At 31.5% G+C, this 14,477-nt stretch overlaps 1 protein-coding gene and 1 long non-coding RNA gene across 2 annotated transcripts; both read right to left on the bottom strand.

Annotated features, from left to right (window-relative positions):
• Positions 1–272: 272 nt before the first annotated feature.
• On the bottom strand, positions 273–929 carry LOC18586929 (putative protein phosphatase 2C 55). The gene is made up of 2 exons (XM_088810484.1): positions 567–929; positions 273–503 (listed from the first exon to the last, which is right to left on the bottom strand). The coding sequence occupies exons 1-2, from the start codon at positions 927–929 to the stop codon at positions 273–275; spliced, it is 594 nt and encodes a 197-aa protein (XP_088666610.1).
• Positions 930–7,074: 6,145 nt separating this feature from the next.
• LOC148760441 (uncharacterized) lies at positions 7,075–13,377 on the bottom strand. Its single transcript, XR_016023205.1, has 2 exons — positions 8,177–13,377; positions 7,075–7,510 (listed from the first exon to the last, which is right to left on the bottom strand). It is a non-coding gene; the product is annotated as an uncharacterized LOC148760441 (long non-coding RNA).
• Between the last annotated feature and the right edge of the window lie 1,100 nt (positions 13,378–14,477).

Below are 14,477 nucleotides of genomic sequence, written 5' to 3'. Positions count from 1 at the left end.
TAATATATCTATGAAAATGGTTTGACTCTTATTATAATTTAATCAATTACGTACAAAAGGACAAAATTAAATTAGTAATTAATGAAGCAATGCTCAAGGTAACAAACTCAAATCAACACTCATGTTAGCAATACATTGACAATGATTTATCAGAATGAGAAAAATGGAAGCAGTCCAACTGCAGTCTCTTTAAAATGAAATGATCCCTACAACAGTTGTAATGTCATCTACTTTGCCTCCCATATGATTCAGTCCTGCCTTTTTTTGCAGCTTCAGCGAATGGAGAGATGTAAACTTGTCAAACGAGTTGTACAACGCATACCCTGTTGTGCTACCTTCTTTAGACAAACACTTCCTTCTTGTCCTTTTGTTTCGCGCTTCAAGATTTCCTCCATCATTGTTGGATACATGTTATCAAGTAGCCCATCGATGCCAAGAACCACTATGTCCCCTGCCTCCACCCTCAAAACTAACTCCATTGCCATATCAGGTCTATCACTAGTCTTGTTATTCCCCAATCGATAAAGACAATTGAAATTACGTTGTTGAATGGGTGATCAACAGACTAATTTTGCATCCCTAAACACGATGAACCCATTGTCCCGCACATTCACAGCATGCAACAAACTTGCTTTAAATGTGAGAATACAAGATGTCAATGATCCTTCAACCTTGGTATGAAAGTAAGTTTCATGCAAAACTCTCCTAAGATCAACACTTCTCTTAAGCATATACTCTTCATGGACAGCTATGATGACGTTAGCCATCAACTGTCGAGCATATTCGCCTACATCCCCACCCTTGGCTGCCCATCCTCCAACACCATCAACCACATCCAAAGTTTGTTCCTTATTGCAAATAAAATAAGCATCCTCTCTTAAAGGCTTCAACTCATTGTCCTTTGCAACATAACATGCTCCAAGTTTCATATTCAATCTTCGGCTTGAAAAGACTTTATTATCAAGTTTTTGCTTAGAGATTTACTACAGATATTTGTTCAAGAACAATTCAACGATTCTTCAATATTCTCTTATTACCAAGACTCACTAGATTGTTACAACTATCGATTTTGTCTGCATGTCTATGATTTCAAATTTTTTCTTTGTGTTTTTTTATAAAAAAATTTATAAGATGAACTTTGATGAATGGATCTGTATCAAAGAAGGAAAACTCTAAAATTGAAACTAGGAAGTATGAGTTGGGAATGAAATATATATAGTGGAATAGTATTTTCAATTTTCTTCTACTTCGATTAATATAAGGATTATTTAAAATTATTCTTCTCTGACTCATATAAGAATTGAAAATTGTAACAATAATAAACACAAGCTTTAAAATAATTTTTTTATCAAAATAAAATTATAGCACATATCCTTGAAAACTATAGCAAGAAATCTATGCTAACCAACTTATAATGCTTTGAAAAATTAATTTACAATATATAATATAAGCATTTAAACTATTCATTTGTGGAGATTTTTTTTTTATTTTAAATAAGACAAATTTTTATTTTGTGCTATAACCACCATGCATGCTTTAATTTTTGCATTCTTAAATCATAATTGATTATCATATCTTTTATTTGTTTTTTTTTTTATATATATTCACTCCTCCATAACGGGCCCCTCTCAGCACTATATGCACAAAATGTACAAAAACAAAAAGCTATAGAACTGTACAAGATGTCACTAATCAACCAAGAATCCTCTACTAACTACTAAAATCATACGTTCAGTTCTGCATCTTCAAAGAGAAATTCATCATATTCATGCCCACATATTACCTCATTACACGAAGTCTGCACAATTAACCAAAACAGCCAACCCTCCTTGAGCAACTTTAGATACATTCATTATTGACCCCCTAACATAAAACATTTGCAACCACACCCATAAAAACAAACCCATGTAAGAAATCACACCTACACCCCCAAAGTAATTGGGAAACCAAGAAAAGACACCACAATCAAAAGGGACAAAAAACTAGCATTCCCTTCACAACCATAAATAGCACAAAACCAAATACCAATACTCAAAAAACATAAAACTTCCATACCCTAGTCCAGCCTTACCAAAAAGAAAGGTAGACCTTAGTACTCTGGACCACACAGTCGATGGTGGAGTCAAGATTTCACATTTTGGGGGCGAGAACAATAATATTAAAACTTTAATGTTTGCCAAACCTAAAGTAACTTAGATGGAAAAAAAATCATGTGAGAATTACACAAATAACTTCAATTATTTGTTAAGTATAAAATTAAGACATTTTTTAAGAATTATTGCATACTAAGATTGGACATCATTAATCCATAAGTCTACTAAAATTAGTTGTTGATTAATTGTTACAGGGCATCTCAAAAAAAATATTATAAAAGTAAATTTCTAAAAAAGTAGGAATATATTATGCAATTTTAAAATTTTTTTACAGAATGAGCCCTCCTGGCCCCCCATTCCATCCGCCACTATACCACTTGAAAACACCTTGCATAAATAAGTTAGCACCAACCATCAACCAATTACAAATAGCAAACTATCCCTCCTTTCAACACCATCCTTTGCAGGTCCATTTGCAAATTGGTTGGCTTCTTTAAGACTATGATGAATTTCCTGACTAGTGATTTGTCTACCTAATTTTTTTATGTGTAGGACAATTTTTCTTATACCCTATGAAGCTATTTGTGGGTGCTTACTCTATCTGACTACATTAACGGAATCGCTTTCAATCACCAACCTAATAGGTGTATCCAATTATTTCTCTCACTCTTTTTTTTTTGTGCAAAATTTATCTAATCACTTTAGCAAATTATAGTAAATTAACAATCAATCTAGCAAATTATAGTAAATTAACAAGTAATCCCCTAAAAAGAAAAAATTATTTCTATTTTTTTTATAGAAAGCAAAATATTATTTTCTAAGATAAGTCATAATAGTTAGTTCTAACTTTTGCATGAGATCATAGCTATTTGAATATTGGTTTAACAATATTCTAACTTACATACTGTGTTTGCCTAATCGATAAATTTCAATGAAAAAATATGTATGCTTAGATTTAAAATGGAATTTGAATATGCTTTGCAAAAAAGAAACATACATATAAAAGCAACTTTTTTTGCTATAAAATAAATTACTTTTTTCATTGGAGGGAGTATTAAAAATTAATTAAAAGTAAACCTATTAAACACTAAAATGGAAATGGATAAATCATTCCTCTTTCCAAATTAAATATTCACTTTTTTTTTGGATTGTAAACATAGAAGAAAAATTAAACATAAACATATTAAAATAAAAATTGAATATTTCTATTTCCCATGGTTTTTTAAATAAAAAATTATACATATAAATCAATAACAAATTTGAGTTATGGTTAATGTTAAAATGGAAAAATACATATATAATTACACTGTCTGTATACAAGTACTAATAACAAATGTTGAATAAATAATACATATTTGACATTGTACATATATATAATTTTTTAAATAAAAAAATTATACATATTAACCAATAACAAATTTTTAGTTATGTTAACATTAAATTGAAAAAATACATATATAATTACATTTGTCTGTACTCAAGTACTAATAATAAATGTTGAATAAATAATGTATGTTTGACAGTGTAGACACCACCATATCATATTAGTTCATGAGCGATAGATACTTTCTCGATCCTCCATATCTTCCTTATATTTTTTGCCTTCAAAGAGCCTTCTTCACTGGAAAAAGCCACTGAAAAATATATCAAATTGAATATTCATCAAACTAGAAACAAAGCAATAATTTATTTTTTTGAAAAGAGAAACAAGTAATAATTATGAAACCTGTTGTTAATTAACAATTGAACCTTTTGTACTTAACTACAACAAAGGCGATTGGCTTTTAAATGTCTTTGCACATCCTTTTCTATAGGATTTGAGAAACATTTTATTATGTGCCTGATAATTGTAACAAGATTCTTTTTGCTCTTAAGGCTTAAATGACACTATCGGTAGGTATTTAATGGGTAGGGATCAAAGTTCCAATTTCGGATTCTCTACTATCGATGAACTTTCTTCATGATTAAGCTCATTATTATATGGCATTTTCAAGCTTGTAGGAGTAGGACTATCAACTTGGTTGACCAACTGCAATGTATAAGATTATAAATTTGATACAAGATAAAAGACAAACACAAAGCCTTTGCAATTATTTTTATTTCTTTCACTTAGATTTAATTCCGTATATGATGTCAAGTACTTAATTAATCTTTATATATTAAGATTAAAATTGTTCATTGGGAAAATTTTTTAAAAAAATTAAAGAGAATGAATATAATATGAAAAACAAACTTGCTTATTGAGATTTTTTCAATATTTGAATCCGCAATTAGAAATGTCTCTAAGAGGACTATTAAGTAGGGTTCAAAGGAATATATTGGCTTTTTTTTTCTCCTTCCTAGCTCATTTTAGTTTGAATTCAACGGTTTCATTCACTTCTCCGGTTCTATATATATATATGACTAAAGATTTAGTAATGTCTAGGGATAGAGCTAGAGCATTTTTATGGGAGGGCACAATTAGAAAAACACTACAAAAACCATGGCATTACTATGGAAATTTTCATCGGTAATAGTTCTGATTCCGTCGGTATGTCACATTACCGCAGAAATTACTAACTGAAATTTTTATTGTTATTCGTTTGAAAATGGGGTTGTCACTAATGGCAAACCCGCCAGTAACGGGATATCTCGTTGGTAAGTTATCGACTAAATATTTCATCGGTATTTTTATTGGAAAAGGGTCAAATTTGTCAGCCAGGTTTTTAGTCAATAATGAAAATTTTTCATTGATAATTAGTGACAAAGTAAATCCATTGACAATTCCATTGGTATGTTACCAATGGATCGTTGACGGAGTTGGAATCTCACACGATGATGTCTGTCCGCGATGGCTTGGGATTCATCGGTAATTTGTATGAACTTTGTTGGTAATGGTTAAATTTCATTGGTAACTGATAAATTTCATTGGTAATGGATGATATCTATCGATAATTCCATTGATAATAACTACAAAACTATTTTTTTAATTAAATTTTGTTCTGTTGATAATAAAATTATTATATGATGTTGTTATTGATAAAAGTAAACATATAGCAAACATATATGCATATAAAAAAAATATAACAATGTAATACAAATCATAATTAATAAAAAAATCTAATGTATTTTTGAACATAATCCAAAGAAGTATTTAATACAAAGCTCATTGAAAGGGTGGGGGTGGTTGCTAGCTACTGTCGTAAAGGCAGGAACTCAGACTATAATGATGAGGAAAACCTAGAGGTGCCTGAAGGCAATAACCTTACTGCAATGAACTCCAACAAGTTATTAAGTCTGCCCACCAACGTCATTAAGGTATCAAAGTTACTAACCAATTGTCAAAATCCCCTGGGCTTAGATGTAAGAGGTAGAGGAGGTCATGCAACGACAATACCACAAGTAGACTCAGAAGTCTCAGTTGGAGCTAGCAATCTCAAAGTAGGGACTCTAGAGCCAAATCCATAGATGTGGGTCCAAGTATTGTTAGGCTCTCCAATGGCCTCGATCCATGCCTCAAGATCAAACTCCGGCGAAGTTAGTGGCTCATAATTGTACTTTTACGATAAAACTGAAGTGTAGGATTCCTACAAATAGAAAATCAATTAAAATTATTAAGTTATTTAATTGGTAAGCAACATATACATTGAATATATACACACATATTACTTAAAAAGAAAGTCTTGGACTTGTTGTCTATAAATTCTCCGGTACCCTTGTGCTGAATAATTTTAAATTTTACTAAATTTACTAATTTATGTAATTGATAAATTACTAACACATGAATCTTTTTAATATAAATTTAATAAATATAGTCAAATTATTTCATGTTACATAGTAATTAGTAAATTAATTAATTGAGTCGCTTATTTAATTAATTATTACAACCTTAATAAATTATTCATTTTATTTAAATTTTTTTAAAAAAAAAACTAGAATTCCATTTCCAAATATTAATTTTAGTTAATTAATAAAAGCAGTTGATTTTTAAATTTCCAAAATTAGATATTTAATTAATTAACATGGCCTTCCGCCCACCTCTATTACTCACACCTCTGTCCAGGCTGCTGATTCATATATTTGCAATCCTAAATTGCTCAAGTGAATAATCATGTATCCCACTTCAAAGGAAAGATCACTGCTGCAGCAATGATTTCGGATTCAAAAGAGAGTGAATCCAACCTTTATCTAATTGCCTTTTAAATTATTAAATATTACTCACTTAATTAAGTACGTCCCTAATAAATTATTCATTTTGTTTAATTAATAAAATTAATAAATTAATTAGTAATAAAATATCAATTCAATAACTATAATCAAATTATTTCATGTTAAATAGTAATGAGTAAATTATTCATTTTATTTAAAATATATTTTAAGAACTAGAAATACAAATAAAATATGAATTTTAGTTTATTAATAAATGTAGTTGCTTTGAGAATTTCATAATGATTTTATCCTGAACATCCCTTAAAACTCCTCCAATTGCTACCTTCTCCGAATTGTCAGCTGAAACTCTACCAACATTAAATTTAACCCATTTTGTTTGAGGTTTCAAACATATAATTTGTTTACTTATTTTTTCCAGTTTCTAAACTAACCAAACTGAAGCTGGGTTTATAAACACATCATCCACTGAAATTATTGACTCTGGCCATTTAACTATACTCCAAATTGCTATTTGAAGTTTAATCAAGTCATAAATCTATCTAATGTCTTAAGTTTTTCCATTAAAAATAATATCGTTTCGAAATAACCAAATGGACTAAGTTATAGCGTAAAACGCAAACAACCAAGTTTTCTTTTTACCGTCATTCTTCCCAATATCTCTCCATGCTAGGAAAAGTTTTTTAGGACACCCAATAAACACCCTAATTAGAGAACTACATATTCAAGTTTCATGGCATGAAAAGAAAAGATGGGAAACAGTCTCAGAATCATTGTTGCATAAAACACAAATTACTTGATCAACTTTAATTAAATTTCTTTTTCACCAACTCCATTTTGATTGCAATTTTTTCCCACATCAATTGCCATACGAAAATCTCAACATTATATGGAGCATATCCAAGCCATATTCTTTTCCGGAGTTCATCACATTCTAAATAAGAATTGCTGGCAATTTTACAAAATGGCTTGGAAGACAACATACCACAAGGTATAGCTTTCTATATGATTCCATCTTTGAATCCCTCACCCAATGTACATTCCCTTAAATAGCCCCACAATGGTGTTTAATGCTTGAATTTCCATCTAAAAAGTTGGCTTTTAAGTTCGATTTACCATTGCCAACCATCATTTGTCCATTGACCATAATCACATAATCCTCTTTCTTAGTTCATTGCTAATGCAAATAATTTTGGGAATACTACCTTCAGAATCATATCTTCCAACCATGCATGATGCATCATTCCAGAATGAGATCAGTGAACCATCACCTACAATAACTCCCAGATCAGAAGAGAAACAAGGTCCTAAAAGTAGACCCAATAAAATTATTAGATGTTACTTATTTAATTAAGTATATCCGCAATAAATTATTGATTTTATTTAATTAATAAAATTATTTAAATAATTAGTACTAAAATATAATTTTAATAACTACAATCAAATTATTTCATGTTACATAAGTAAATATTAAATTAATTAATTTAGTCACTTATTTAATTAATTATAACAACCCTAAGAAATTATTCATTTTATTTAAAATATTTTTTAAATACTAGAATTACAAATAAAATATGATTAATAAAAGTAGTTTATTTCAAGGGAAATTTCCACAATTAGATTTTAATTAAATAACATAACAAACACTATTTATTGAATTGCTTTTTAAATTATGAAATGTTACTTATTTAATTAAACACATCACTAATAAATTATTGATTTTATTTATTTTGAAAAATACTCAATTTTATTGCAATATGTCAAAACGAAAAGTATGCTTTGGACTTAGATTTACAAGAACATAACAATGAGAGCAAAATAAAACCCAATACAAGAAATACCCAAAATTGGAGATTTGTAGACTTGAAATGTAGAATTTTTATGACCTCAAATTTCATAAAAATCCCACAACATATATTATATCCAAGGCAACAAACCTTCCGCAGCAGCCAAGAAGGGAATATGATTTGCATATTTGGACCAAAAACAGCAATGAATACTTGTTTGAAGCTTAGTCGCATATCACTCCTGGAAGAGAAGTTGAATATTGCGTCACTAATGTCCAGACAATTGCACCTGCCTGAATATACAGCAAGTCCAACCACAAAACAGAAAATAATCCCTGACTGGGTGAGACCGCAGTTCACGTCCAGAATTATTAATAGCATTATCCTGTGGCCAATAGACTCCACCAAACATCCTTACTGCCATAACAGCAACATCAATCCAATGACTAAACACAACCCACCAATCATCTCCAACTTGAATACGAAATGACAATTACCAAGATTAGAGCAAAAACACCTATCTGATTACAATACATATCCAGTCAAGGCATAACTGGGTTCCTATCTAAATAAAAGCAGTAGACACGTCCCATTTATCCAGTAACGCATACACACCACATTCAACGTTTCACTTATTCAGTAGTCCCAAAAAATTGAACTAGTACCTCCCTCCTATCAACTTTTTCCTTACTTAGTAAGTCCATTTCACCATTAGTTTCTCTCAACATATGTGTAACCTTCCATTGATGAATAACCTCTTGAAGACTGCCTAATTGTATCATATCCTATCCACAACGCCATAGCGCCTTGGAAGGATTATTTAACCATGTCACTGTATTCTTGGAGTCACTCTCTACTCATAGGTTTAATTGTGAATTCCTAAGGAACTTAATGAACAAGACAAAAGCTTCTTTGATGGCTAGAACTTCTGCGAAATTTACATCACATATCCCCACTGACTTAGAGAATTTAATAATAATATCATCCTTATAGTTTCATAAGATTCCCCTAATTCCTAAATTGCCCGGGTTACCAGTTGATGCACCATCCACATTAAATTTTACCCAACCCAACAAAGGTGCCTCCCACAAGGTAATCCCCTTGACCAACTTTGATTTGGAAACTATGGAAACAAGATTCGGATTTCTGAATATATATTCTTGTGATTCTATTCATTGAGGCCATTTAGCTTTACTCCACATAGCTATCCTCAATTCAATCAAATCATACAACTGCTTGACATCCCACCTTTTCCTATTGAATAAAATATTATTTCTAAATAACCAAATTGACCAGGCTATATTGCATAGAAAATAAGTGTCCAAATTTTCAGTCTATCCTTGTTGATACACACAAAAGTCCACGCAAGAAAAAAATTCTAGTCATTAAAAGGAAAAACCCAGCTAAAGTTCCAATCTAATAACCATAAACGCCATACATGCCAAGACTCTTCACAAGTAAAAAACAAATGATTGATAGTCTTTGGATGCCTTTTACATAAGACACACAACGATTGATCCTCTCCAATCAAATTTCTTTTAACTAACTTAGTTTTAACGGCTACTTTTCCCCACATCAATTGCTACACAAATATCTCAACCCTATAAGGGGCATACCCAAACCAAATCTTTTTCTATAAGTCAATTTCAATAGAATGAGTCATATTAGCAACTTTGAAAAAAGACTTAGTAGAGAACACACCACTAGGAGCAGCTTTCCAAATAATGCCATTGCTAAGTCTTTCTCTTAATGTAAAATCTCTCAAGTAACTCCACAACCGTATCCATTTTTATACTCCCACCCAAATAACTACCTTCTAAGTTCAATACGCCACTGCCACTCTTCATCCATTTATTGTCCAAACTCGCAGAGTCGACCATTTTTATTTTGAGCCAATGCAAAAAGTCTAGGAAATTCCAACTTTAAGACTAAGTCCTCTAACCATGAATCATGCCAAAGAGGAATTGATATCCACCCTTTATGGTCACTCCTAGATTAGCTTTAACTTGCAAGAAGAATTTGTCAGTAGAAATTAGTGGAGATATAATATATTTCCATACCTTCGAGCAATTACGAGACACAGTAGCTTTAGGCAATAAAGCATGCGGATCATAATCATTCTTAGCTGTCACGATTTTCCTCCATATATGCTCTCTCTCATTCCCATACCTCCATATCCATTTGGTTAAGAGACTTCTATTTTTGGTTTCAAGATCGACCAGGCCTAAGCCCTCATTCTTCTTTTCATGCCAAACGATATCCCATCTAATAAAATGCATCCCTCTGTTATTATTTGCACCTCCCCAAAGAAAACATCGTTGAAGCTTTTTAATCTCATCTGGGATTCCATGTGAAATTTTAAATAGGGACATGAAGTAAATAGGTAGACTATTAATCACTAACTTCAAAAGGGTTACTCTACCCCTATGAAATAAGAGTTTAGCTTTCCACCCTTCTAGTTTATTCTCCACTCAACCCATAAGAGGTTTTCATATTCACGAAAAGGCTAAATTCACACCCAATGGAAGGCCTAAATATATTGTCTGAAGATTACCTCCCTTACAATGGATTCTAGATGCCCATAACTCCAAAATCTCCATTTCCATTCCAACACCAAGTAAACAACTTTTCGTAAAATTAATCTTAAGGTCAGACATGATCCAAAAACTTCTTAACGCACGTTTCATATTAAAGAGCTATTCAAGATTCAGTTTGCAGAAGAGAAGAGTATCATTTGCAAATTGCAAATGTGTCATGTGCAAACCTTTATTGCCAATTGGCACACCTTTACAAAAACCAATATCTCACAACTTCACCATCAAACAATTGAAGACTTTGACAACCAGATTGAATAAAAAAGGAGATAGAGGACACCTTTGTTGCAACCCTCTCTACAACTTAATTGGTTTTGTTGATGACCCATTCACAACGACCGAAACTGATGCAGTTCTCACACAACTCATATTGTTTCCATAGTAAGCTCCATGAAATCCTAACAAATACTACCATAAGCCTTCTCAAAATTTACCTTTAGCAGTAAACCCCCCTCACGGTTCTTGTTCATAGTATCCACTAACTCATTGGCTATAGTGTAGAATCTAGAATCTATCTCCCAGAGATGAATGCAAATTGATGTGCCTCTACAACCTCCCCAATAACCTTTCTTAATCTATTAACCAACAATTTCGCTATTAGTTTATAAATACTTCCAACCAAATTGATAAGTCTATAGTCCCCGATTGAGGTAGGATTCTTCTTTTTGGGAATCAAAGTGATAAAGCTCTCATTTACCTCAAAACCCAAACACCCAGTATTATAGAAATTCTGTACAAACTCCATGACATCCTTTTTGATCGCAGACCACTAAGACTTGAAAATTTTAAGTTAAAACCATCAGGCCCAAGATCCTTGTCACCATCACTTTCTTTGACAAAATCCCATACCTCAAATTCCAGAAAAAGGGTCCTCTAGTGAAAGAGTTGATTCCCCTTTTAGGCGCCTAATGCCACATTGTGAATCTACCATTTTCAAAGTTCTTCTACTAGAAAATAAGTTCTAAAAATGTTTCAAGACTTCCTTTTTAATTAAACATGGGTCCTCAACAATTTCTCCATCCACGAAGATGCTTCCCAAATTATTGAGTCGTCTCCTATTAGAGGACATAGCATAAAAAACTGGGTGTTTCAATCGCCTCGTGAAACCCATCTAATCTGAGACTGTTGTTTCAATTTCCTCTCCTCTGTTCTTTATAAGGCCCATAGTTTTGCCTTTTTAGAAATGATCCTTTCCCTCATACTAAAATCAAAACAATTTAATTGCCAAACCGTCTTTAAATCTTGGATTTCTACTTCCAACATCTCAATTCTCTTTGGAACCACACCACACCGATCCTTATGCCACCCTTTTATTATTAGTCAAATATTTTTCCGACCCCAGCAAATTTTCAGACTTTTATTATTTCTATTCTTTAACTGACTCCAATTATCTTTAATAAAATCTTAAAAGGAAATATCATAGAACCAATAATTAAAAGAGCAAAAAGGTTTAGGGCCCCAAAATTATTGATTTTATTTAATTAATAAAATATAAATCTAATAACTATAACCAAATTATTTCATGCTAAATAGTAATTAGTAAATTAATTAATTTACTCACTTACTTAATTAATTACATACTAAACCCTATTGCAAACGTAACATGATAAGCAAAACCTTAACAAAATTCCCTAAATACTTCAAACTTACATTAAATATATTATTTAATATTTGCATTATACCACTAAACCTAAAATACATTAAATATTTGCATTATTCATTAAAACCAGCACTTAAAACAATCAACACAGTGTCTTTTGAATAATAGCAATTCATTCAAACCAATCTGTAGAACAATACCCAACTAAACAATTTGTAGAACAATCTATTCAATATTCAACCAACTAAATCCTAAACCCCTGATATCCTAATACCCAATATTCAGTATCCAATATTCAACAAACTTTGTAGCCACAAAACAATATTTAACACATCATCACTAAACCAAATTAGGCATAAAACCAGGAACAAATTCTAGGATGGAATTCAAATTCTAAGATGAAATTCAAAAGAAAAAAAAGGGGTTAAGGGTTTACATCACTAGCAACCTTACTTGGGCTATCGGGGGATGGAGGGTCGAACGGGAGAGGAAAGATGGTTGAATGGGAGAGGAAAGATGGCTGGCCAAACGACAGAAGCAAAACGGGCCGCCAATGGGGGCTGGGTTGGAAGTAGTTGACTTTAGGGACTCTTCAGTTGGACAAGACGGCAGCCGGTCAGGGACAACTAGGCAAAGGTAGCTCAGATGAGAAAGGGTCGTGAGAGACAAGAGTGAAAGAGAAAGGGGAAAGTGGGAGGAAATCCCAATCAGGATTTAATATTTGAATTACAGACGAATTTATCGATGAAAATTTTTATCGGTAATATAAAATAACAATACTGATGAAATAACCAACGAAAATTCAGTCGATATGTAAACACTGAAACTACCGATGAAAATTTAGTCAGTAAATGTATCGTTAACATATCTCACATGAACAAAGGCATTATCAACAAAAAATCCAACCGTAATTCTGTCGGCATCTTAATATCTTCACTGATTGATGCTTCCATCGACAACGTTGGTCGGTAAATTGCGCAGGTAACTACTTTATCGATGAAATTCTGTGGTCAGTAAACTTCGCACACCTTTTATTTGCTTCGAGCCACTGGCTTACCAAGAAAAAATCGATAGAATCTTTTCCTTTGGTAATAGTTAGTAGACAAGTCTGTTGGCATTTCATCAGTTAAACGCTGGTTTTTTTTAAGTGAAAGACACTCGGCAGTCAACGAGAATTTTACATATCATCCAATTCTCACTCATTTAAAAAATTAATAATATTAACAAGACATTAAATAATAAAAAAATACATTAATAGTAATAATGATGTCATATATATATATATATATTTATTTATATATAAAAGAACAAATCTCAATAATTTGACGTAGATTCCAAATAGATTTTGATACGATCGTAATTTCCAAGCGTTATCAATTTATTCTTTAGATGAAAAATAAATTACTAAATCAACAAATTTGTAAATGGCATATGTTAGCTTTACTCTTATTTTAAAATGACAAAATTAATTAAACTTAATGAGCTTAAAATGAATGAAAAATACTTTTGAATAAGAAAAAAATCCTCAAAGGTATTTTAAAACTAAACTTAAGAGAAAGATATATTAAAATGCTAAGATTGATTGAACATGCTTTGAATATAGATGATCATGCTCTTGAATTTAAAGAAATGTCTTTTAGTTCTGCAAAGAATTCTTGTTTTCAAAATTCAAAGTGCCCAGCCTAAGAATCAAATTCTCAAAAGAAAAGACTTGATTCTTAAATGAGAAGAAGGAAAAATCTATTTCTTGATCACAGGAAGAATCGATTATGTAGAAGGAGAAATCAATTCTTAAGTAGAAATCAATAGTGACGAATCAATTCTGAGAAAAGAAGAAGCTTCAAGATTTGTGAAGAATCGACACCTTAGAGACAAAGAATCGATTCTAGAGAGATAGAATGTAGAAGGTAAAAATGCAAAAAAGAAAGAATCAATTCTACATAGAAAAGATATCGGTTCTTAAAGTACCAAATTAAAATTCAAAAACTTGGTGACCAAGAAAGAAATGGTACAACTAGATAAGATTGGAATGCCAAAATCAAGCTCAAATTCAAATTTTCGTGCCAGACCATAGCGAAAAACCGACACCTTGAGGTAGAAGAATCGATTCTCCATGATTGCAAAAGTGTCACCTTTGAACCTAGTTGTAAAAGATCCGACATCTCAAAATAGAAGAATTAATTCTCCAAAGATCGAAAGCTTCAGACTTCATGAAGAACAACATCTCAGAATAGAAGAATTGATTCTCCAAAGACAA

Source organism: Theobroma cacao, chromosome 10 (genome assembly GCF_053813885.1).
Source record: "Theobroma cacao isolate CCN51 chromosome 10, ASM5381388v1, whole genome shotgun sequence".
NCBI lineage: Eukaryota > Viridiplantae > Streptophyta > Magnoliopsida > Malvales > Malvaceae > Theobroma > Theobroma cacao.
Note: the sequence above shows the minus strand (reverse complement) of the source record. Positions and strands in the feature narration are given on the sequence as shown.